The sequence below is a fragment of the Catharus ustulatus genome, chromosome 1 (assembly GCF_009819885.2).
Source record: "Catharus ustulatus isolate bCatUst1 chromosome 1, bCatUst1.pri.v2, whole genome shotgun sequence".
NCBI lineage: Eukaryota > Metazoa > Chordata > Aves > Passeriformes > Turdidae > Catharus > Catharus ustulatus.
Genome location: NC_046221.1, coordinates 108,353,537 through 108,379,553, shown reverse-complemented (window position 1 = coordinate 108,379,553; position 26,017 = coordinate 108,353,537). Strand labels below are relative to the sequence as shown.

The 26,017-nt window shown below is 38.3% G+C and overlaps 1 protein-coding gene across 1 annotated transcript; it reads left to right on the top strand.

Annotated features, from left to right (window-relative positions):
• The first annotated feature begins 213 nt into the window (after positions 1 to 213).
• On the top strand, positions 214 to 22,932 carry RAB12 (RAB12, member RAS oncogene family). Its single transcript, XM_033074133.2, has 6 exons — positions 214 to 608; positions 11,922 to 11,982; positions 19,680 to 19,818; positions 20,341 to 20,430; positions 21,329 to 21,433; positions 21,697 to 22,932. The coding sequence occupies exons 1-6, from the start codon at positions 365 to 367 to the stop codon at positions 21,808 to 21,810; spliced, it is 753 nt and encodes a 250-aa protein (XP_032930024.1). The 5' UTR covers positions 214 to 364; the 3' UTR covers positions 21,811 to 22,932.
• Positions 22,933 to 26,017: the final 3,085 nt, after the last annotated feature.

Sequence of the window (26,017 nt, the reverse complement as noted above, 5' to 3'; positions counted from 1 at the left end):
GGGGCAAGGCCGGCCCGCACCCCGCACGCTGCTGCCGGGGCGCTCGGCGGCTCGGCCGGGCCGGGCCGGGCCGGGGCGGGGCAGCTCGGGCGGGCGCTCCCGCCCCCGGCACTGCGGCGCGGCCCGGCCGCGGCTCCGGCGCGGCAGGGGGCGCTGCGCGAGCGGGCGCGGGCCTGGGCGCGCCGCTCCCGGCGGCGGCGGCGGCGCAGTTCCCGTTCCTGTGGCTGTTCCCGTTCCCCTCGGGCAGGGCCGGGCGGCGGCCGCGTCTCGTCCTCGCTGCCCCCTCCTCCCCGTGCCTCGCAGTGGTCGGCGCCGGTGGCGGGGAGGGCGGGGAGGGAGCGCGGCGCTGCCGCATGCATCGCTGATGGAGCCGGGCTCGGGGCTGCCGCAGCGCAGGGCGGGGGGCGGCGGGCTGGACCTCGGGGCGGGCTCGGCGGCGGGGTCGCCGGCGCTCTCGGGGGGGCAGTCCCGCCGCAGGAAGCAGCCGCCGCGCCCGGCCGACTTCAAGCTGCAGGTGATCATCATCGGGTCGCGGGGGGTGGGCAAGACCAGCCTCATGGAGCGCTTCACCGACGACACCTTCTGCGAGGCCTGCAAGTCTACCGTGGGTAAGGGAGCGCGTCCCGTCCCGTCCCGTCCCGGGGGAGGGGGCGCTCCTCCCCCGGTGCTCGCCGGGCCCGGCCGTGGGAGCGCGGGGCTCGGTGCGGCGGCCGCCCTTCCCCGGCCCCTGTCCCGCCTTTCCCCGAGTGCGGGCCCGCTCCCGCCTGCCAGGCATTCCCTGCCTCCCAGACCTTGTCCCGCTCCGGGGCGCGCGGGGGTCCCGTCCCCTTCCCGGTGGGGCAGCAGGGTTGGGCCTCCCCGGGAGGGTTCCTCCGCTGTGGGAAGCTCGGGGGCTTGTTTGGTGCCGGACTTCAACAGCGCTTTTTGGAAAGATCGTGAATGTCCTAGTTACCTTTGCGAGTTCTGAGAAGCTGCTGGCTGTCTTGTTTCGGCCTTGCTAACGGCGAGCAGTGTAAAGAAAAAATTAGGCATGGTTGGTAAAGCAGGTTTTTGTGCTTAAGTCTTAGATGTTGCGTGTAAGGAGACAGAAGTATTTCAGGAGTTGAAAAGTTGCAGTGTGTATTCCGTGTACTCTTCAATGTGTTATTCAACTACTCTTCCAGACCGCAGTCAGATTAACTCCAGATGGCTGCTATGGCTTCGCGAAGAACCCCCCCTGTGATGTTAGATGCGAGGTTAATGTTTTGTTTCTTGCGTGTTTGGCTCCTTGTACGACTAACTAGAGAGCAAGCTCCTAGTTCTGTAGTGTGCTGTCTTATTCATGGTTTAGTCATCTGTACAAGTCTCGGAGGTAATTTAATGCCTGCTGTCTTCTAATACACGAGTGTGTAAAGGGAGGAAAACAAGCTTGTTAGTCTGCGTTGTTATTAGAGTCCTATCCTTGGAGTTGAACTCTTGAGTATTGCAGCAAGGTGATTGTTAAAGTCTGTGTCACTGGAAAATATGTATGCTTAGCTTAATTGTAGCTTGGAATGTGAGGGAATTTATAGCATCTGATGAAAAATGATTGTATTGCCTTTTAGAAACTGAGTTATTACTATCCAGAATGATCTTCTTGTAGCAAAATGGTGCACAGTTACTCATACTTTTTGTTTTAATGTGTGTTTTACCAGTTATTTAATTCTTTCCCAGGCTAAGAATCCAGATGTGGTAGTGCAGATTAGTACTGTTATGTTGATAATTTTTTTGGATTGAAGTCGACAAGTTAACCTTGTAGAAGTTAGAAAGACAGTGATAGCATACCAGAGGCATTAATCCTCAAAGGATGAGTTGTAATGAATAAATGTTGATGGCTTGTCTAGATGAACAGATTAATTTAATTTATGGTACAACTAAAGTACGATTAATTGAGGAATGTATTCTTTATAAATTTCCAGGTCTAGACATTGATTTTAACTCTCCTTCATCTTCTTTAGGTTGACCCACATCAAGGTTCTGTCAAGTCTGGGCTGCTCTCTGTAACTGGGGTTAGTTTCCTGCTGTGAATCTTGGGAAGTGAGGGGAGGTGGTCTAGACTCCTGTCCAGACTTCCAGGCTGACTTCCTAAATTAACTGAGACAGTGATTTAAGCAGAGAAGCTTCCTTATTTTAGGGAAGAAACAGGAAATAAGTAGTGATATGCTGCTAGACAGAAGGTTACGTAATGTTTGTTGTACAAAATGTGCCAACATAAAGCAGCATAGGGAAATCAACTTGTGCCAAAATACATGTAGAAGGACTTGATAGTAATGGCATTCTTTCAAGGTCCTCAGACTAAACTTGAGAGCTGTTGAGATTCCCCCAGATCTTTTGACTGCTAAATGAAAGAGCTTTTCACAGTCAGCTTGTACTCTGTTTTGTTTTTTCTTTTTTGCACTATAAAGTAAGAAAAAGTGACCTGTGCTATTTGCATTTCATATAGATTGAAAATAATCCACATTCCAAAACAACCAGAGTTCAACCTGTAATACACAGTTGGAATCATGAAGCTCTTTCTTTGTCACCACTTAACTGCAGTGGTTTTCAAGAATTTGCAAGTGGAGAATGTGTTTTGAAAATGCTGTGACTGATGCAGTTAGGTAAACTGAATATATATCTTGAGATTAAACTTGAAAAGGCCATGTAACCAACCAAAAAACTGCATGTTGTTTTATGCACCTTATATTAGCAAAGCTGTATTTAAAATCGAATGCTAGAACACATATTTACTTCCTTACCTTATTATTATATTAATGGTCTCAGCCTTACTTTCTTGCTTTTATGCTAAAAACTGTGGACATATAGGACAAAAAGAACAACATTTAGCAACATAAGCTTTTGTATGAAAGCAGAGGCTACTCAGAGGACTTCTTCTGACAGTGGTAGAATTGCAAATGTCCAAAGACCCTTTCTGTCTCCTGTCCCTAAGTGCTGATGTTATTGTAACAGTGCCATGTTATTGTGGAACATTTCTGCATTAAAGGGATGGTGTGGATTCAATTAAGAAAGATACAGTATTTGAATGCTAATTAAAGAAGACTACGTTTCCAGATTGGTAAAGAAAATTCTGTAATGAAAACATATCAACATGTCTTCAGTCTCAGCTCAGATACAGAACTTCTTTGAAAGTGTTCAAAAATAGCTTGGCAGATTTCAGCACATTATTCATAACGGCACACAATGTGCTGTTGATCTAAAATTCTTTTGATGTATTTATTTTGGGCATTAAATTAGTTCCATGGAATATTGTGTCTCCTTAAATCTGCTATTTACATAGCACTGAGAATACCCAATATGCTCAAATATTTACTGATTTTTGAAAAACGCAAAATTACTCTTTCCATGCCAGTGTCAAATTCACTGTCTTGCTATAATGGAATAATAACTTGTTCAGGGATAATATTGGGATCACATTAGCTTTGTCAAGAAACATAAAGCTACACTTTTTTCTTTTAAAGTAAAATTTGATTTCCATTTATTATTTGTTGCCTGCATTATTCACACAGGAGCGGAATCCAAAGCTATCACTTGAAGGTTATCCAATGGTAGTGAATAAATACTCATTGCCACATTTGTAAGAAGATTCAAGCATGGGCATGAAGAGACAGAGTTTGCCTCTTCTTCTTCCACCCCCTTATCCCACCTCACTAAAACAAATACATCCTAATTCAGATCTTCATAGGCGTGATGTTAAATTTATATATTGATTTTTTTTAATGGTGCTATCTCAACCTCTTTTTCATCAGAGTCTCTTTATTAAATACTCCATGGCCTCTGCTCTCTTCCCAGAGTCTGTCTAGCTACTGCTGAGTCTCATGGTTGTATGTCCTACCTAATCCACCAATTCTTAGTTCATTCCCAGTCTCCCTGTTGTTTTTCTTCCATGACAGATCTACAGAATTCCTGTACTCAGCAGTATTTTCTGTCAATCTAATTTTTCCGCAGACATTACACTTCTCTCTGGGTTTTATTGCCTGAACCTGAGGTTCCTGCTCTCCCAAACGTGAGGCCCTGCACTGACTCACCTCTGAGGATGCTGATTGTCCTGGTCCCTCAGGTCAAGTTGGGCTCATCAACTTTTCTTTTACATGCTGGCTCAGTATGTAGTCTCTTGAGACCTCGTCTTATCTTTCATCTCTTTTTCACCAGGTCTAAGATCATCCCAGGAAAGAGGCCTTGCCCTTGATAATGCCAGTGCAGTTTTTGTGCGTTGCTGGCTGCTTTAGCAGCTGTTCATAGGAAACCAAAGTATCACTTGTAGTAAACACTAAAGTTTCCTTCTGGCCTCATTTACAAGCAAAATAATAGTGGAGTTTGTAATAGGAAGGTTCGTTGTGGATCAAGATGAGAATTTAGTGACCTGTGATCTGTTCTGGGCTAATTGTAACCTGAGGGATGCAAATCAGTAGCATGTAAATGCAAGACTCCTTTGACTTCACAGAAATGCTCTTTGCCCTTGTTTCACCTTCATGTGAAATGGTATGGAAGTCAGAAACTCCTGAGATTTACAGAGATCCATAGCTTTTCCTTCCAAGTGGTATTTTTCCAATTACTTATTTTTAAAATACCTATGTCCATGCAAAATTCCTAGTGTCCATCGAATATACAATAGCAATAGTAAACTTTAGCTTTGTCTTCTATCCGAATGCTCTTAAGTAAGGCAACTTCTGTCTTAAATATAATGACATTTATATATGATATACAAATATATACGTATATACCGTTTTATATGTATGTATACATATATTTGGGGGTTTTGTCACAATTCAAACTTGTCTTCAATCTCTTTATCCTTAAAAAATGTGGGCTAACAACACAAATGTTCGGTTTCATTCCCATAAGCTTGTCATATAACAATGATTTTCTCTTAAAAGTGTCAGACTACTCACTTTTGAAGTGTCTGTCATTTTTCAGAACTGCCCTTTAAGTTACCCCTCAGTCTTTTTACTTATCTAATCAGTATTCTCACAGACACTCTAAGCATGATGTGTGGCTTACTAATAATTTGATGTTTTTTCAGTAAATCAAAGCTGTGGCTTAAAAATAAATTTAATAATTTGATGTAATCTGAGATGAAGAGCAGTCTATGTAAAATTTTTAAAAAATCTCCTGAGTCAACTAAAAGAACATTTCTTTCTTTGGTACACTTCTGTGTGCCCTTGGGCTGTTTGACAAATATATATATATTTTTTTTTAATATCCCCCCCTCCCCCTTTCAGTAAGATGGCACTGAAAGCTTAGTTGTTGTGGGGAGAGGGGAGAAAGAGTAGAAATGGATGTTTCTTAGTTTACCACATCATGACAAAGTAACAGTAAGATGTTCTTCCTTTAATCAAGAAACAGCTTTTAATGTGAGTTACAGTCTTAATGCTGTTACATAAAAGAAGGAAGGAAGTTTTGATTAGGGATATATAATTCTGTGAGAATTGACTGTTCTTACTTTTGCATATCTAGGGTGTTAATACATCTGGTTTTATGTGTTGGCTTTTTGACTAGTGCAGAATAGTGTAAATAAACCATACCAATATCTTATTAATGGTGTGCTTCAGTTTCTTGCCAGACTATAAACAAAGATGAGCAGGAGGCTGGAAACTCGCAGAGGAAAACAGTTTTGTCTTACACAAAACCTTAAGATTATTAGGAAGCATGTATGAAGCTCCTTGTTTGTCTTTGGAGGTACAGATTATGACAGAAGCCTGTGTCCCCTGGAAGCTGCCTTTTACCTTTAGGAGCAGTATAGTCACTTGTAATGGACAACATAGAGGCTCCAGCAAGTGAAAACACCTGACCAGTCATTGTTTGCCCCAGATGTGTCAACTAAGTGTATTTTACAGCATTTGGTATAGTCAGCAATGGTTTGCTATCCATAATCATTTGAATCCTCATAAGTGAACAAAACTGTAATTTAAAACAGGAAAATGTAGGTAGATAATATAACTAGGGTTTAGGAATAGAGTTTTGTGGAGATATGGGTATTTTCATTAGCAAAAGGTTAGGAGGAAGAGTACATTTGAACTTTTTTTTTCATTTGTAAACTAGATGTTAATTCAGCTGATAGAAATATTCTGGCACTGGGTTATATCAACGCTACAGGACTGTCAGAGAGCCTTGTAGTCCCTAGTCAGGACATATATGAGAATACACAAATAAAACAACAGGCAGAGTGAAGAGGCCACTTGAATGGTGTCAAATGGAGAGTTAGGTTTGCAAGGAGAGTGGAATGCAGCTGTCAGACTCAGTCTCTGCTGTGAACAGCTGAGCGTGTCATTAGCAAAGAAAAAAAAAGAAAATAGGGCCATAGGATTCTCAGGGACTTCTGGAAGTTGGTTAGCAACACTTTTACAACTTATTTCTGCTGATATCCAAGGAGAGGGAAACTTGATACCCAAAACAAAATTCTTGTAGGTTCTGCCTTCTAAAAATCTGCATAGTGTTGCTTATGAAATAATCTTTCTTTTTCCATTCAGTTTTCCCTTCAGGTCAGGTAGTTGTTGACCAGTAGCTCAATGTGTTTTTCTGTTTTATAATCAGAAGTTTGAAGATAAGTCTTGTTTGTGAAGCCACAGAGAGACTTAGTCCTTCCAATTCCCGTCTTTCTCACTGAATTGGGAAGTACCGAGCATCTGAAGTGTTTAGAAGCTGTATATTGGATATTCAAAAAGAAAAAAATTACTTGACTACACCTTCAGCATTTACTCAGTGCATGTATATTACACGAAAAAAAGAAAATTGGTATCTGTTTTGCCCTAGTCTGTAGCCCAGTTGCCAGTTGAGGTATGGGTACACTTTTATTTTAGGCAAGCAGTCTCAAATGTCTGCATGCTGATCGTTCTAGAATTACATACTTGAAGCTCTATGGACAACGTACTTTACCTGCCTCTAAAATAATCCCCAAACATACTTATATCTGACTTAGCACTAAATGATTTCAAAATTCTTCTTTGAAATTTTTAAATTTGTAAAGTGCAGTTTGAAAGAGGCATTTCCACTTTGGTGTGTTTTAAAAACTAACTTCTTGCCCTAGAGTTCGATTAAAATAAGACAAAATGGTTTTGGGTATTTTTTTCCTGGTAACAGTTTCTGTCACCTTTTCTTGTTCTCCCCTATGTACATTTTGTTGTTGATTGTGTCCTCATCTCAAGCAAGATGATCGAGATCAGAAGGCATGCTCTCGAGCATCTTTTCATTGACTTTGGCAGTTTTGGGATAGGTGTTTGAGTTACAAACCAGGACTAACATAAATGGCTATTACCTCAAAACTTATGTGACCTCAGTTATCAAATGTAGCATAAATAAGAATTTTTTTTCATAATGCTGTCAGATGTCCAAATTCAATAACCTGTCATAGTCTTCAAATTATATGTCTGTTTTAAGGGTTAATTGGTATATGACCTCTGAATTTTTAAATTGTGTTTCTTTAAGCATGGTCTGATTATCTTTCACTGATTGAATTACTTTGATGCAAATCACTAATAGGCCTCTGAAAATTGAATCCATTGGAATTGATTTTAGTTAGAGGGGGTTTTTTTGTGCTCTATTTGCATCTGTTTTCCCAGCTCTTCCATTAACTTTGTTGCTGGAAATCTTGTCCACTGAAAGGTCACTCTATGTGCATTAAGCAAAACTGTTTCCACTTTCTTTTTCTGTCTCTTATGAAAGAAAATTAAAGATTGCAAATTTAAACATAAAATGCGTAGTAAGAAGTTTCTTTACTATTTTATTCCTAAACAAATACTTCTCGATTTAAAGAGAAAGGCTGCACCCAGTTGTGTGTATCTCAGTTTGTGATTTAGCAGATAACCTCCAGTTCCTGTTTGGGGTGAGAAATTAATGTACTGTAGTTAGTTCTGGACTAGGCTTCATTTTTGCAGGATTTCAATCTCAAGTTTGAAACAGTCTCAAGTTTGATTCATTGACAAGAGGTGTCATCCCCAGTGACTTGCCCTTATCTAGAACTTCATCAGTGCACTTCTAATTTGAATCTCTATTCTCTTTCTTTTAAGGCTGTTTAGTTTTGAAGAGTGCCGACAGGTTGTTTGGCTGTGTGTTTAATATATTTTTAAACCCTTCTATCCTGGTAGCACTTTGTTTTTCCTGAAGGAGGCATAGATTCAGTTGAGCCCATGTTGTAATAGATGTTCTTCTTTGTGTGAAGTATGTTTTTCATCCAAAGTTCACGTGTTGCTAACAACGATGGTGCACATTAAATAAAATGTTCCAAATCCTTACCTTACGTTACACACACCAGGTTAATGTTGCTGTCCTTAATACCTTATTTGACATATATCTAGCCTGTGGGGAGAGGAGATGCTCCTTTGCAGATTCAAGTTGTAGGGCAAGTTCATTCAGTATGCTTCAAATGCTTAAATAAATGCAAAATCAGAAACCCAGACCAGAGGCTGAGATCTCTATTTGGGTGCCTTTTAAATTAGTTCTTGGAGGATGTTTGTTTGGACTCCTAAAAAAGGCCTTTCCAGCAAAAAATAAGGGTAAAAATGTGACATCCAAAACATTACAATTTTAATCCATAAAATTCATGAAAAGAGAGATGGTGATTTGGATTTAATTGTTGTCTGAGTGTAATAATTTTGGAAGATTATTGATTGTGTGTTGTCCATGCAAGCCTGACATATAGAGACAAGGCTGACTTTTTAATGGGAGGGGAGATTGTAATAAGCCTTTTGGTTCCCCTTACCTTACTGTGACCTGGCAAATAGCTTCAGTATGGTCACAAGCACATGCACTTGTTGGATTTCCTGGCTTATGTATATTTTGTTATTCGCTTGACAATAAATTAGCCAGCAGGCCTTTAAATGCAAGGTAGATAGCATGCAATATAATGATAGTTTGCTGGTATTGTCACAGCTATAGACAGCTTTTTAAAATCCTTTCTTTTTATAAGATATGTTATTCAGATTTAATGCAGTTGTCATCAGTAATTGTTGATTCTTCTGTTTTATTGAACTATATATAAAACCATGCCGGAGTAATTGTATGGATAGCAAAGCTTTTCATGTAGGAATTTCCATTAACATATGTCAAGCTAAATAATTTCTTTCATTGACCTTTTTCTTAACTCAATGCAATATTTGAAATTGAAGTGGAAAACAAATTATTGTGTTGTTGTTTTAATTGAATTACTAATTTGTATGTAAACTCGAAGCACTGTTTTTGGCAGTCTATGGTGAAACATGCTAATGAAACCTGACAGGCTTAGGAATTTGTTTCTTCGTGTGCAAAACAAAAGCTGCCAGATTTTTTCCTTCAGTGTTGGCAGAGATGAAGCTTTTGGTATTGTGTTGATGCTTACAGAGCATTACTAATTATAAAAAGTAGTTGAGCAACCTTTGCAGAGTTCTTGGCACTGTGACTTAAGTATTAAATGATTCAAATGATTCTGTAGACAATTCTGTTGGCTTTTCCAAAACTGGTACTTATTTGTATTATTCCTTGCAAAATTTCACAGTAGGGAAATATTTCATGCTGTGACTCTTAAGGTGATTGATAGAAAGATCTGCCTTTAAAGTAAGAACTCTTTTGACATATTATTTATTTTGAAACAGTCTCTTTAATATTTAGGCTTTTTTCTACTTCATTTTATTCATATATTGTGTTTTCTAGTCACAGAAAGTCCCATGTTGAAAGCGTGGTTTATTACAGCGGTTGGATTTTTCTCTCCATAGTTAATTATTTTCATTTTTAAAAATATAACAAAAGTTTTTTGGTTTTTTGGTTTGTGTAAGACAGCAGTGGTTCGTATAAACCACTTCCATATAAATAGTAGTATTTTTGTTTTGTAGTTATTGAAACTTACAAGAAATCCCTGTGGTGGTTTTAATACTCAGCTTGGGATCACAGATGATTTAGACTTTTTTTAACATCAAATGCATGGCAAATCATGTAGTATGTTGTGTGTGATGGAATGGCAGGATTGGGGATTGGGATTGAGATGTCTGGGTAGTTATATTCAAACTTCCTTGAGGACAGGAGGGGTTTGAGGCAAGCAATTGAGTTAATTAAGTAAAGTTGCTATCTTGTAGACAAAGTTGTGACTATTAAGACAATTGCATTTTATAGGTTAAATGCATTTGCATAGAGAAAAGGCGTATAACAGTAGTAATGGATATGTGTTTCCTTAAAAAATATCATTAGAATAGAACTACAAGAATTCTCATTTCACACACTTTGGATACTAGAACATAGCTGGATCCTTTCTCTTCTGCTTTTGCACTAAGACAGTCACTTTTCAGACGTGTACAAAAAGATTTCTGAAGTTAGGACTAATAAATTCTTTGAAATGTTAATCATTTGAATGTTTTTATCAATTTGCATATGAATACTTGAAAATTGCCATTATAGTTTCAGACTGTTTAGTACAAATCAGTTTAACACAGTAAGTTCTGGGCTTTAGAAGAGATATGTGTTTGTAAGTGAAGTACCGGCATCATATGTTCTGAATATCTCTCCAAGAATTGGTGATTAAGTGTGCTAGACACTCTAAAGGACATGGAGAACGAGGACAAATGTCATGGTGTGATGACCATTATTTTTATCAATATGCAGTGTGCAACTGCAAGCTGTTAGAGGGTGTATTTGTTTAGGAGAATGAAGGTCAGTGATCTTGCCATTTTTTTAATCTGGTTGAATAATGTCCACCTGCTCTGCAAACTAAAAATATGGACATAATGGCCAAATTCAGTCGAAGTTAAACTCAGTCTCAATTCTTAATAACAGCAGGGACTCAGCTTTTACCAAGGGTAGTCTTTGGGAAAATGTGTCATTTTTGTTAGAGGGAGTAAAAACCTTTTTTCCTCTTCAGTTTCATCCCTGTTCTTAGTTTACAATTGCACATGAAATAGCAAAAGTGTTTCCAACAAATTATGCTTCTACGCTTCCGTGTGAGTTTTAAGTCTATAGGTGTGAACCATGTTCTCATGTCTTTTTTTATTTTTCCCTTTTTGATTTAGCTTTGTTAGGAGAAGGGATGATGTGTAGAAGGAAGAACTGAAGCAAAAACCTTCATACAAATGTATCCTAAAATGAGCAAGTTCACAATCTACAAATTGTTATATTCTAGGACATTTATTCCCTGATACATTTTTGTAGTTAAGGTGGTAATCTTTTGTGTCTAGATATTGTTTGACCACAGTATGTCTTATGTGTTGCTAGCCAGCATTTTTTTTTTTTAATAGAAGTTAAATCTTTCTGTATAACAAAGTCTTCATAGTTCTATCTTTGATATGTAGCATGCATTCAAAATTACTGGAGTTTTAAGATGATGAATATAAGTACCATACAGATATAAAACAAATTTTAAAAGTCAAATACCTTCTTTGAATATGAGAAGTTTGCTCGTAAATATTTGCAGGACTTAACAGTGACAGTCTTGACAAACTTCTTCATAAACCAACCTCAATTTCAGCACTTTACTACAGCACTTTACAGATGCTAAGCATCCATCCTGGAAGCCAGACCTATATAGTTCCTGCTTCACAAACAGCAAAACTGATATGGAGGGATTGGTTCTGCTCCATGCCTCCAGGACATCTGTGCCAGTTGGAAGTAGAACAGGCTTGTCCTTGACAGTCGAGGTGAATAGGAGAGAAACAATCATACTATGCCTGTTGTTTTACTGTTGTGTTGGGTTTACCTGCTGCTGGACATTTTGCACAAAGTGGAAGGTTTATGTCGTGATGCTGCCAAATTTGATGGCTCACAGGCCATATAGTGGTTGTCAAATCCCCATGATGTTCCTGAGTTGACTGTAGTGGTACAAACCCTTCTGTTTGTTCAGACTGTTACAAGTTGATCTAAAAAATAAAAAGTATCAAAAAATAATAATTACACCCTCATTACTTTTGCTTCTTATTCCTCCTTTTCTGTTTACTGTATTTTATTTATAGGTGTTGATTTTAAAATCAAAACAGTAGAGCTAAGAGGAAAGAAAATTAGATTACAAATCTGGTAAGTAAAACAAACATGCAACCAGCAGTATGTTTTAATTTTTATGTTCTAGCATGAATTAATATGCTTGTCTAATACTACTATTAACTGTTATAAGCTGGTTTAGCTCTTACCCTATTACTTCTCTCCTCCATTCCCACAAGACTTAAACAAAACCAAATAGCTCTTAGATTTTTGTGAGGGTAAAGGAGGAGGAGAGATAAAGTTAGAAGTAGGGCATGAATATAATTACTGAAATATTAATGCATCACAGAGGCCTTGAGCCCCTTTTCCTGGAAGAATGACATCACCTGCAATAGAAGTTCTACAAACAACAAAAGTTGACTGTGTTAAATAGACACTAGAGAAAGTATATTTTGTTTTCTTTTTCTGGACTGATTAAAACTGACCTTCATTGTAACAGCAATTACAAAGCAACTGTGAAGTATTTTCTGAACTGTTTTTCTAAAACTTGGTATAGGCAGTGCTGTTTCTTTGACATGTTTTTAAGTAACTTCAAAATGAAGGGCATTTAAGACTTAAGTAAATCATATCCAGTCTAAACAGCATGGAAAAATAAAGCAATCCCATGCAAATAAGGCTATGCCTTTACTGGTACTGATGTCCTACTGCAGAAAACTCAATGTCTGAGGTGAACTCTTCCTTTCTGAAGTACACTACATGATTTCTGGTAATGATTCTCCATGTCAGTGATTAATACAATTTTTATTGTTTAGAAATTATTGAGCTAAACACTCTTGTTTTACCAAGTAGTATAATACATAAACATAATTATGAGAGAATAAACCAGCTATGTTCTATGCATTAATCTTACATACTACTACATAGAAGCTTAGCTTTGGTTTATTAACAGTGTATGATGTATAATTGGCATTGCAGTTGAACTGTTTAAGCTGCTAACAATCCATAGGGGTGGAAAGCTCTGAATATTCTTTTTATTGCACTTTTATAATATTCTGGTAGTTTTTCATTCTTAACTACATAGATGCAGTGAATTCAGTTTACTAACTCCTCTTGGCAGGTCACCATCAATTCTGTCTGTCACACCATGTGTCTGTCTTGCTTCCCTCTGAGTTAACTGCTGCTTCATCTTTGGTCTCATCTGTCACCTAACACTTGAATGTTAGTGGCATGTCTTCATTCATCTGTCCCTGTTTGGAAACCTATGACCACAAGACTGGCAGTTGAGCCAGCAGTTGTTAGCCAGGGTCTACTGGAGCTGACAGAGGTAACAAAAAATTCTGATGTTAAGATGTGATGCTAATCTATGCTTAATATGCATTCTTGCTGTGAAATGTACTAAGCTTATTAAAAAATTTCTCATGTTGAATAAATATAATATAGGAGTGAAGTTTTTTGGACAAGAGATGTTTAAACCATTATTTTCCACATATTGAGAATATGCTAGTAGAATATAGGAAACTTTCAAAATTAAATTTAGAAGCTGATAGTTGCTAAGATGTGATAATTGCTTCTATAGGAAGCCTTACTAAAATGGCAAAGAAAACACAGTGTAAAGAGATAATATTTTAAAATAAGATAAAATTCATGAACATGACATTGTGCTCCTGAGTGTCACTTTCTCTCCAACAGAGGCTATTAAAATGTTGTTCTTATACTGGATTTTTAAAATTGCCTTGGCATATTTCCAGTATTTTTAGAAAAGCAATTAGATAAGCACAACTTTTGCTAATTCATTCGGAATTCTGTTGTATATGTTGTTTGGCCTACCTTATTAAAATTCTCACTATTGCAGAATCATTTAGGTTTAAAAAGACCCTTATGATCAATGAGTCCAACCATTAACCCAGTGCTGCTAAGTCCACCAGTAAACCCTGTCCCCAAAGGTCATGTCTGCATGTCTGTTAAGGTGCTCAGCCTGGGCAGCCTGTTCCAGTGCTTGACAGTCCTTTTGGGCAAGAGATTTTTTTTCCTAATAGCCAGTCTAAACCTCCCCTAGTGGAACTAGAGGCTGTTTCCTCTTGTCCTGTCACCTGTTACTTGGGAGAAGAGACCAACCCCCATCTGGCTACAACCACCTTTCAGGGAGTTGTAGAGAGTGACAAGGTCTCCCCTGAGTCTCCTCTTCTCCAGACTAAACAACCCCAGCTCCCTCAGCTCCTTGTTGTACCTCCAGTTGTTGGATTGAAGCGGAACGCAATTTACCAAGTCAAATACTTGGAAGTTTAGAAATGTAGACTTCAGTTGCATGGCTGATCATCTGTCAGTCTTCTTTCTAACCTACACAGTGACAGAATTTAGGCTGCCTCATATTTCCTGGTAGTGTTATATACACTGACTGCAGTAACTAACAACCTAAAGCAACTGGTTTTATTCAATGAACAGATAATTTCTGAAACTCATGCTTACTTATTTTCTTAAAATGACTGAAGTTACATTTCAAAGTATGAAATATTACTTTTTTTTTTTTTTTTTTTTTTTTTTTTTTTTTTGGTAATCTGATGATTCTTCTTCCAGAGTCAAGAATGATTTTTTAATAGTTTACTTCGGTATTTTTATGGTCATTGACCTATCTCTCCCCTGACCACTATCAGCAGAGTGTTTTCCACAAAGCTCTACCACTTGAGTTTATCAAAAGATGCATTACAACAGTACAGTGTTGAATATTTCAAGCAATTAGGTGTGCAAGACGTCCTTGTGAAAGCAGCTTTCACACCTGCTGCTGTTAGGAGGTAGAATACAAAAGGACTTGTCTCCTGTATTCCTTTCATAATGGGGAACTGTGCCCTGAGGATCACAGAGGTGTGTCTGTTCTCACCTCTAGCTTCCTATCTGGTCCTTGCTTCCCCTATTTCCCCAACTTCCAGTCAAGAAACAAGTAGTGTAGTATAGTGTCCACCTTTTCTGTGCCACCTGGAACAGTTAGTAGCCCCTTGGATTGCCAGAAGTGGTAGGATACAGTAAATCAGCTTCTGCCTTGCAGTTCTAGGCTGACACAAGCTGCTGTGTCCTGTGAGAAGTAATCCCTGCATGCAGCTCAAGTCATGAGGTAGAGTAACCAGAACTACTGGATAGTGCAAGTGTCCAGGTAAATCCAAGCATCTGTGAGTCAGTGTTTCTTCAAAGCTAGAAAACTGGATCAAATAATAGGAACCCCTCAGTGATGCTTTGAAGCAGGACAGGAGGGTGTGCCCTCTCACCTGACTCATCTGGGCAGTCACTGACACAAGCAGGTGACACAGTCACTTCCAGCTTCCCCTCTGAAAGGAAGGACCTGGCTGTGGGAAGCAGGGTTGCCCTGCCACTTGCTGGGTAGCCAGGGGAACTCTCTGCTACCTCTACATGTTTAATGCTCAAGGTAACCAGTGACCTGGGAACAAAACAAGCTTGATTTGCTTCTGTAGGTGTTTTAAATCGGTGCATTCTCATAAAAAATTCAGATTTGGCTTGCTCTGTTTTCTAAGAGACAGTTGTCTTGGAAAGTCCCTGTTCTAGAATATATAAGAATGTCATTTCTTTGGTTCAGTACCTCTGAAATAAATTATTTATAGAATAAAAGATCTTAAATGTATTTGTGGTTTATGGGAGAAAAAATCTGTTTGACAGGTAGAATTAACTTCTAAGATTACTTTAAAGCATTTAAAAAAATACTGCTTATAGATTCCATAAAAGCATAGAGCATGTGAAAGTATTGAAACTTACATAAAAACTTAACACTAATTTAAAATATTTTCACTTCTGTTGCCACTTTACACCACCACTCATAAAAAATTTATTTAACTAGAGAGCCAGAGAAAGTTTTGAGTCTTTCCGTTTGTTGTCTCAACTGGTTTAGTTAGACACATGTAGAGAACATTTATGTAAAAGAGAAATTATCCAAAGATATTTTAATTAACTGTATTTGTATTGTGTTTTATGCAGTCTGCCATAGAACATGACAAGTCAACACTTGAAAATGGGCTTTGTGTGATTCTTTTATTTGCTTTTGTTTGTTTTAATGTGTGTTTGTATTTTTGGAGTGATGTCTAGTTTCTGTTTGGGAAGCAAAAAACAGTCAATCAGTTGGATTCTCTAATTGCAGATTATAGCTTTTTGAGGAGTCATACACTGTATGTTTCTGATTACAAATTAGAAAGACCAATGCTTTTCATTCAGAAAACTTTCTTGGGAAAAAATATTAACAGAAAACTGCTTTTAGCATTAAAAAAGTAATCTGATGGGGTTTTTTCAGTTATGCCAAATCATTGATGTAGTAACTTCTTGCTTGAACTTCTGGGGTTTAATTTAATTGGAAATTAATTTAACTGACTTCTGCTATTGTGTTGATTCTGATCAGAGGAAATAAAGAACTAGTAGCACTTACTATCACTCATGAAAGTCATGAAGTTACGTACTGTTATCCCAGATAAACAGTGGCCATCTCCCAGCTTTCCACTAATGCCTCAATAGCTGTTCTTACTAAAATACTGCAGCTGCAGGCATGCAGTACATCCATGAGAATAGTATAGCAAGAATAATTGCTCCAGCCCTGCACGTTAGAAGAAGGCATTTGAAGTTGGATGTGCTTTTAATGTTAGCTCTGCATTAGGGGTTGTCATTTTTTCCTCAACACTGGAAGAATTTGCTGCACATTTTCATGAAAAATGTGATGGCACCTAGTAGAAGAAAAGATTTTCCATGCTAAAGATCAGCTTGATACTCAAACTGCAGTTTATTTAGGTAGCCTGGGATTGCATTTTAAACTTATTGCAAAAATAGTTTTCCAACTTTCACCTTACAGTTTGAAGACTAATATAATGTAATAATATAACATAAGGGTAATGTTAGAGACAGCAAATTCAGCTTATTTTCTTCCATTTTTCAAAAGAAATAAGGGTTGGAATATCATGCTTACAATCAGAAACCTGCTGACTGGTTTCATTTCCACCTGCTGCATGAGGAGAGGTGAAATGTAGGGGAGTCAATGACTTCAAGCAAGGCAAAGAAAGTCTGTCATAATTCATTGTAATTGGCTTGACTCAGGTGACTCAGTGGTCATATGGCCAATTATTACAGGTAGTGGGCAGCCAGGCTGTCCATGGATGTTCTAAACTGGACACAGCATGTGGTGTCTCTCAAACAGCCAGCAAGCCAGACTACAGTTCTGTGACATTTGGGTGAAGGCCCTACACAAATGGGAGCACAGGGTGCAGCAGCCTAGGAATGCTATAAACTTTTAAAGAGCCTGAGGGTGTTGTGGAGAGAGCAGAAGCTGATAGTACCAGGTGGACTTGGAGATGGAGCACTCAGCAGGGCTGGGAAATGTGGGGTTGGAGATAGCTGGAGTGGGAGAGTTGTGTAATGTTGCATAGTTCTCTTCATGGCCTACTTATCCAGTGCACTGATGATGACTGCCTTCGGGGAGGGTAGTTGAACATTAGTGTTTGTTCCTAATCTGTTTTTATAATTTATGTACTCAGTGATCTGGTACCCTGAGATGGAGTTGCTAAAGGTCCTTAGCACTCAGCTGAAGGCACAGACAGGTGACTCTGAAATACCCTCTTTATTTCTGTTTTCCACTAGGGGCACAAAAAAGAGGGAAAAGACTAGCCAGCAGAAAAAAAACTGTCAGACAAAACCAAAAAGCAACTTTTTCCATTACTCTGAACAAAGACAGAATTGGTGTATTCTCCCACATGAGATATGCCCTTCCTCCTGCCATGTAGTTATCTGTGCTCAGAATGATGGAACTAAAGTCTCCCATCCCTAATACACTTTATCAGTAGGCTGGATTAGCAATAGGTGATGGGGTGCTCTGAAAGGTCATAATTCTGAGAGTTCTGTTCATAAGCACTAGAGCAATGTTATCCATATGTGGAAAATCAACGGTTCATACTAAAATTACTGTATTTTTAACAGACTGAACATCCGAAGAACCTTTCAAAAAATGAATCTGACTGTAAAAAAGAAGTAATGGAAAAGAATGTAGAGTTACTTGCTCTGAGTAATGTTATGTATATGTAATTTCAGCTGCCAGAACTTGTATTGCTTTACAAAAAATGCCTCATTAGTGATAAGAAAACAACCAATTAACCAACTAAAACTGTACTGCATGACTACTGGTGCTAGACCTTATTTAAATAGGCTACTTATTTTCATTTTCAGAGGTTAATATGAATGTAATTCTGAAGTTCTGAGAGTGGGATTTGAATAAGAGTAAAATAAAAATGGATGCAATAGGAATTTGTTCTCTTCTGCCCCATGTTGCAGTGTCATTGGCTTGCAGTGAAGTATAAGTCGTTATTGTCCCACAGGCTGTGAAGCAGAGGTTCCAAATCTTTTTCTGGTGGACACTGCTTTACTTTGTAAAATCACTAGCCAATATTTGTTGCTATCAAATACACTTTAGGCAATTTCAGGGGCAAGTTAAATACTTCACTTTGAAATGTGCTTGAAATTCCTAAAGATTTTTCTACTGCTTGTTGTGCATAGAAGTTTAAAGGGACTTTAAAATCTTCAGGACAATCAATGTGGCATTTTGTAAACATGACTTTTTTTTTTTTTTTTTTTTTTTACTTTTTTCTTTTTTTTTTGGTAACAAGTGTTTCAGGTCTCCATTGTTAATCTCATTCCCAAGTTCATTCTCCTCCTTTTGTCTAAAATGTGACTGTTGAAGAGGATTAATTTTGAAGTTTTGAGTCTCCACACACATGCACACAATTTTCCTCACTCCACTCTTAATTTTGATCCATCTTTTGACTTATTCTAACGGTGAAATTTTAAAATTATCCATTGACTTTAGGGGCTGAACTCAAGCAGCAAATGCTTGATCACTTTGGAGCACCATATAACCTACTTTCCAGTTGAGATGCCAGTCACATTTTAAGACTTAGGATATGCACCAGCTATTTTTTTAGTATAACTGCCAAAAATCTTCCCTGAGCAGGCTTGATGATGTGATTAAAAGCAGTTCAAAAGTTTTCGTGGTTCAGTAAAAAAATAACTCTTCTGTGTCATCTACTTTGAAACAGAAGCCGTAGCTAGTTTGGGTGACTTAGTGTCATTGCTGGAAATTAGTCTCCAGTGTGAATGCACCCTGTCTGAAGTACCTACAGGGCTGACAGTGGGCATGGAAATGTTACTTGCACACCTCAGATAAAGTAGATGTAAGTGTGAAAGCCAGGTATCTAGTGCAAAAGTTGTACCACTTAGTGACTGCTCACTCTTTATATTCACTTCTCTGCCAGTAGGTTTTGCAGTGATTTTAGAACCGTGGCTGAATTGCTGTGGTTGGTCCAAAAAGAGTCTGAAAGCTCAAATAATAATGATCAGTGCATTGCTTATTTTATAGTTGGGTCTGTGAATGTGTTTAGTAAACATGTGTCCATTTATTTTTTCATTTTTTCAGGGCTATTAAAAAACCCAACCAAAAGTCCACAAAACAAACAACAAACCCCAATAACACAAAACCAGCTTTATCTCCTGGTACACTTTCATTAGATAGCTTCACCCTCAGACACATGTAGAAATGTTTGGTGGCCTTTCTTTGTGAAGTTAATATGGGATAAATAGTTTTAATATGAAAACTTTTTATGATTGAAAATACTGCTCCATTTTTCCCTGAAATTTACACATACGGAAAGAAATGTAGTGTCTTTAATGAATGTGGGAGTGTTATTATTAAAATGTTAACAAAGTTATTCTGTACTTTGCAAATTGGTGAAATATTTGTGCCACTGTTTGCTGCTGCTTCTTAGGGACACAGCAGGTCAGGAGAGATTCAACAGCATTACCTCAGCTTATTACAGAAGTGCCAAGGGAATTATTTTGGTGTATGATATCACCAAGAAGGAAACATTTGACGATTTACCAAAATGGATGAAAATGATTGATAAGGTATGCCTTAAGTATTTTCTTTTTACATGCTTTTTTTTTAACAATGTGGGTTTTTTTTCCCTCAAATTTACAGCATCTGTTTAGGATTAATAAACTACTGTGAGCTAATTTTCACTGATTACTTTTAGCCAGGATTTAGTATTGATGTGGTTTTGTTGCAAAATGGTTGTCCATTCCTGCTTTCTGGAACTAGAATTGTCCCAGTTAAAAGTGTCAGTGAAAATCTGTAACATTGCTCGTTTACCTTTGCAGTGTGGGGAGGAGGGGTTTGTTTCCTGTCTGTGAAATAAGGTCATTGTGTTCATTCTTAGATAAACTAGAGCAGCTAGTTCTCAAGTCACATTTTAAAAATGGAATTTATAAATTGAAAATTTTTGAAATAATATTTGGGAAGAACTTTACCTATAAATTACATCAGTGTGGTTTCTTATTTAATAGTGGAATTGCCCTTTTTTGTATTGTGTTTGTATTACAAAAGCTTATGTTTCTAGATTTAGTTAATTAGAAATGTTTTAATTGCAGTACGCTTCAGAAGATGCAGAACTTCTATTAGTTGGAAATAAACTGGACTGTGAAGTTGATCGAGAGATTACTCGGCAGCAGGGAGAGAAGGTAAGGACAGGTCTAGAGGCAAAGCTGTTGTTGCCTTGCTGCTGATGGTCCACGGCTACTCTTGGTCAGACTGTTGGATGCAGGGAGCATATTGAGAGTGGTGGTGTTCTCTCAAAATCCATGTGGTGTTTATTTGTATATAATGTGCAGTTCCCGCTGGACTGGTGAGAAGAAGAAAGAGTTAGCTACAAGTCAGCTTACACTGTACCAGTAGTGTAGGGGATATTCCTTCTTGGAAAGGGGACGTAGTGAAGACTTGAAGCACAAATAGAGATCTCTACTCAGGAAATCTTTGTGGGCCTTCTTACAGTACTATTTTTGGACAGGCAACATCCCTGCTTGATTACTTGGCTCACCTTTGTTTTCACATTCCGTTTGTTCTCTTGCAACCCCAAAACTGTTAAGGAACCTGGCAAGAGAGTATGCTTGTTGTAGTGTGATACTCAGCACCATCTTGACCAGAACAATGTCAGTAAAGGCATGCACAAACATTTGGAAGTGAAGGCTTATTCCAGACTTTTGGAGTCAAGGCTAGTTTTTCCATCTGTACTTCCCTTTTCTACATTTTGAATAATAGAGATGAACTGTTCTTAGAAGTTCTTCCTTTTTGGCAGTCTGCAGTAATATATGTCAACTGAATGCATGAATTAAGTTTGGAAAAAGGCAGAGCACTTTTCCAATAAACCTATAAACCTATTTTAAGCAAAAATTAGCTATATGTTGCAATATTTCTTGTACCATGCAGATTCAGGATTATTAATTGAATTAGACTTCCATTACAGATTTGGGGAAAGTTGTGTTTGGGAGTTTTATTAAGGTTTTATGAGGAGGATATATTTGCTATGTGTGGCTGTTTGCAGATATCCTCATGGAGTTATTTTATTTTCTTTCCCATCAGTTTGCACAGCAAATAACTGGGATGCGGTTCTGTGAAGCAAGTGCCAAGGATAATTTTAATGTGGATGAAATATTTCTAAAACTTGTTGATGACATTCTGAAAAAGGTAAAATACTCAGGTGGTAGTATTCCTCTGGTCACACAAATAGTCAATGTTTAAATAATGACTGCACATGCTTGGGAGGACAGAGAGCAAGTACAGAATGTTAGATGAAATTTCTGGAAAATCCATAGTGGGCATGATGCAGTTCATAGACTGCTTACCCACTGCATTTCACCTGAAATTGAGGCTTTGGCTGTCAGTGAACTCTTGAAATTATTTCTTTCTATGCAGATGACTGTTCACAGGTGATTTTTTTTTTCTTTAAGATGCCACTGGATGTTATAAGAAATGAGTTGTCCAACAGTATCCTGTCCCTGCAACCAGAGCCAGAAATCCCACCAGAACTGCCTCCTCCAAGGCCACATGTCCGTTGCTGTTGACTTGTTACTTCCTCCAGAGTGAAAAGTATGAGCAGGAGGGTAAAGAAAGTATCTGTACTACTCTGCACTACAATCATTTGGCAGTTTCTCGTTGCACTTTGTTATTCGAGTCAGAGCTACACACTAACTTGTAAATATGCAAATATGCAATCCTATGTAGGATTCAACTATAACATTTAATTATTACCCCTCTCCCTCACAATGATGTTTCATTCATTGCCCCAGTGTTATAAATACTGTACAGTCGGTGGGGGTTTGCCACACATCCAGTTGAGGAGGAGGAGAAATTAAATCTATACCTATTCTTGACATAAATGTTGTAATAGTTCTTTGTTATTATAAACAGGCAGGCAGAAGCTCTTCTGGTATGAAGATAAGTATATGGTGCTTTGCTAACTATTTTAAAGACAAATTTTTTAAAAACAGAGGACTTTATGTACAAAGCTTTCATAATCACCATTATGTTTCCTTTTAATGTAGTGAAAACATTTTTGGCTGTAGCATCCTCTGCTGACTGGACTTATTGAAAAGCTAAGTTTAATTTTTGGCAGTCTTTTATTTATTTTGTTTAATTCTGCACCCTTTCTTTGTGTACCTAGACATCACACCTGGTGCAGATCTAAGATTGCACTTTGAAAAAGCATATATAATTTCCTGCATAAACATAAATTTGGTTACAAGAATCGTTAAATTTCAATAAAAGAATGGAGGTATATGAAACTCTAAAAGAAGGTATAAAAAAGCAATGCTGCTGTCCTAGACAAATTCTTGAGGGGAAAAAAAAAAGGTTATACATTTTCCTGTGTTAGGGAATATATATATGTGTATTTTTGTCTGGACATCTGTAGGGATGGGGGAAGGGAACCTAAGGTAAAATTATTTTCTTTCCTAATGGTGGAAATTATTCCCATTAAGCAAATACTGTGTTAGGATTTTGTCTGATAATGAACTTGTGAATTATATCTTTGGTATATCTTTTATTAAATGCACTGTTTAGTTTAGCTGTGGTAAATCAGTAGATACATATTTGAATAACTTGGTGTGTCCTGAATGTTGTGGTATTGAAAAACATTGTGGTCTTTCTAAACTAATGAAGTGCAAATAAAATTTTGTATTTATGAATGACAGTGGAACTGCACCTGTTATTAGAATGGCAAGTATCAAGTAATGGGTAAAAGGTAGAATCTGGAATATGGAACAACACTTGTGTTATTTTTTTATTATTTAATTTTCTGTTTGACAGTTCCTTTAGGTGTAGTTGGAAGAGCAGCAGACATTAGTTGTTCACCTTGGTCACTGCTCTGTTGGGAGAGCTGCTGATGATCTGGCCCTGCTGATATCTTCAAGCAGCATGTGACTGCTTGTCATGCTGTCTTAGCAGGTGGTTGCCAGACTATTAATTATACTGACAACACAAGTATAAACCACTCTTTTTCACACTACAGCTTCTCTATTTCGCATTCTCTGGTGCTGGAACCCATTTTGTCACTTTTGCCACTCTTCTAGCCAGAACACTGGCACTGACCAGTAAAGTATACCACTGACTTAAACAGCTTCTCCCTATTTTATGGGAGAATAAAACACACAACAAACTGTTAACACACATACACACAAAGAAAAAAAATTTTTAAAAAGCCCTTATTTCACTGAATAAGCTCTGACATTCTGAATTCAATGCCATGCAGTCCTGTAGCACACCTGGATTTCTACTGACAAATTGAGGAAAGCATGGTTGATATTTGTGCTTATGTCTTCTGCCACCTTGTGCCTAAACAGTTTGCTTTTTTAAATAGTAAACTTACAGTTTACTATTCTATTGGTAAGGTAAAATGAATTTCTTAAGCACTTCTAGGAGTTCAGATGATACTGTGGGCAATAGCAAGGAAGGGAAAATTATGGAAAGTGGGTTTTAACTTGACAACCATTTTATTTTAGCTGATATGTTTTTATTTGTACTTAGAAACTTGTGGTTTTTTTCCTGCAGTTTTGAATTTAATAAAAATTAAGAAATTTGACTTAGATAAATTTTCTTTTTGTAATTCTGTGCTGTTTGTATATAGGCAGATTGGGATCTCAGTCTCTTGTACCAAAAATTAAAAACTATTGCATTTAAGAAGGACATATGTATCTGAGTGCTTGAATGTGTTTTATTATTCATTGGAAATCATAAAGTTTTCAGCAAACCTGTTTGTTTTCCATCCATTATAATATGAAGAGGGTTTTGTGTCCTGATTTTATGTCTACAGCTTTTATATGAATGAAACCCAGTTTATTTATGCCTTTGCTCCACCCAGCAGGCATTATTGATGTGATAAGGGGAGGGGGAAAACCAGTTATTCATGCTGTCCCTTGTCTCATATGGAAGTTCAGCAGTCAGTCCAACCTCTGTTAGCATCTAGTGATGGACTGTTTGAATGGTCTGCACAACTGCTGAGGATCTCGGGATGGAAAAAAAAAGAAAGGAAGACGAGCACTGACACATCTGTGTTAGCAGATCACTGTTCTTTAGAAGCCCTGGTTAGTGGGGAGCCATTCCCACTCTTCAGGGAGTGTGTGGGGATTGTTTCCTCCTAACACTGAGCCAAAAATGCCTTTTACCACTAAACTAACTGATCAGGTGCTGCTGAAGTCCTTTAGTCCCTGGCACGTTCTTCATGAGGGACAAAATAAACATGAGAGCATTTTGATAAGTGAGTATGGCAAGCAGAAATCGCAGGAGTGTCAGAAATTGTTTGGTATTATCTGCTCTGAAATAGTGGGGGATTCTTGGCTTTCTTGAATCAAAGAAATAACGAAATATTGAAATTATTAGATAATTGTGGTCATTGAAGGGTGGTTTGCCACTGATTTCAATGTGATGAGGATTTAATACAGTAAATTCCTAAAATTGTATTACATACAGTTAGCACAGTGTCTTTTACCAAAACTAAAATTCGTATCTGTCGGGAGACTGAAACAATATTTGATTGTGTCCCTAAACTTTTTAACCTGACTGTAATGGACATTCAACCAGTGGGTTAACAGATCATTTCTTCACAAGTGAACAGAAAATAGGAACAGTGGAAATTTGTCTCATATCTGATAGTCACAACACAGAAAAAAATGAAACCACTGGCTTACCAGGACATCTGGAATTATGCACTGTTGTGCTGTGTGTCCTGCAGAAACAGTGACAGTGAAATCTTTCACTAGATTTCTGTGCTCCTTCAAAGCAGAGATACACAACTGATGTCAAGATTTGGTACTTCTGTTGAAGAAAGATGAGAAGAAGGTGGGAAAAAAGGAGTGGAAGTTAAAATACCCAAATTAAACCTCCTCAGCACAACTTGAGGCCATTTCCTCCTTTTCTGTCACTTGTTACTTGGGAGAAGTGACTGACCCCCACCTGGCTATAGCCTCCTTTCAGGTAATTTTAGAGAACAATAAGCTCCCTCCCTGAGGCTCCTTTTGTCCAGGCTGAGGAACCCCTGGTCCCTCAACTGTTCCTCATAAGCTTTGTGCTCCTGACTTTTCCCCAGCTACACTGCCCTTTCATGGACACTCCAGAACCTCTATGTCTATTTTGTTGTGAAACAGCACAGGATTTGAAACGACAGAAAGTGGCCATTGAACACTAGCAGCAGCTTCCTCAGAACCCTTAGATCCCATCCAGCCCCATAGACTTTGGTGTGTCTTAAGTGGTGTAGCAGGTCACTGACTCTTTCCCTTTGGATTGTGAGGGCTTCATCCTGCTCCCCATCCCTGTCTTCCAGCTTAGGGGGCTGGGTACCCAAAGAGCAACTGGCTTTACTATTAAAAGCTGAGGAAAAGAGGGAATTAAGTCCCTCAGCCTTTTCCTCATCCTTTGTCACTTCCTTTATCTGTGCATTTTATAAAGGGTGGTAATTCTCCTTAGCCTTCATTTTTTTCTGATATATTTATGGAAACATTTTTTTATTGTCTTCTATGGCAATAGCCATAGCTGGGCCCTGTTGCTTCCAATTTTCTCTCTATATTACCTCGACACATCCATGTAGTCCTCCTTAGTTGCCTGCCCATTCTTCCAAAGGTCATAAACTTTTCTTTTTTTTTTTCCTGAGTTTCAGCCAAAGCTCTGGTCAGCCAGGCCGGTCTTCCCTGCCAGCTCATCTTTCAGCACAAGGGGATGGCCTGCTACTGCAGCTTTAAGATTTCCTTCTGGAAGCATGTCCAGCCTTCTTAGACTCCT

What these genes read in the sequence shown, in the direction of transcription:
- RAB12 (XM_033074133.2), top strand. Translation starts at nt 365, where the DNA reads ATGGAGCCGGGCTCGGGGCTGCCGCAGCGCAGGGCGGGGGGCGGCGGG. An exon ending in GGATGAAAATGATTGATAAG is followed by an intron (nt 19,819 to 20,340) that starts GTATGCCTTAAG and finishes TTTTAATTGCAG; the next exon opens with TACGCTTCAGAAGATGCAGA. An exon ending in TTGATGACATTCTGAAAAAG is followed by an intron (nt 21,434 to 21,696) that starts GTAAAATACTCA and finishes TTTTTCTTTAAG; the next exon opens with ATGCCACTGGATGTTATAAG.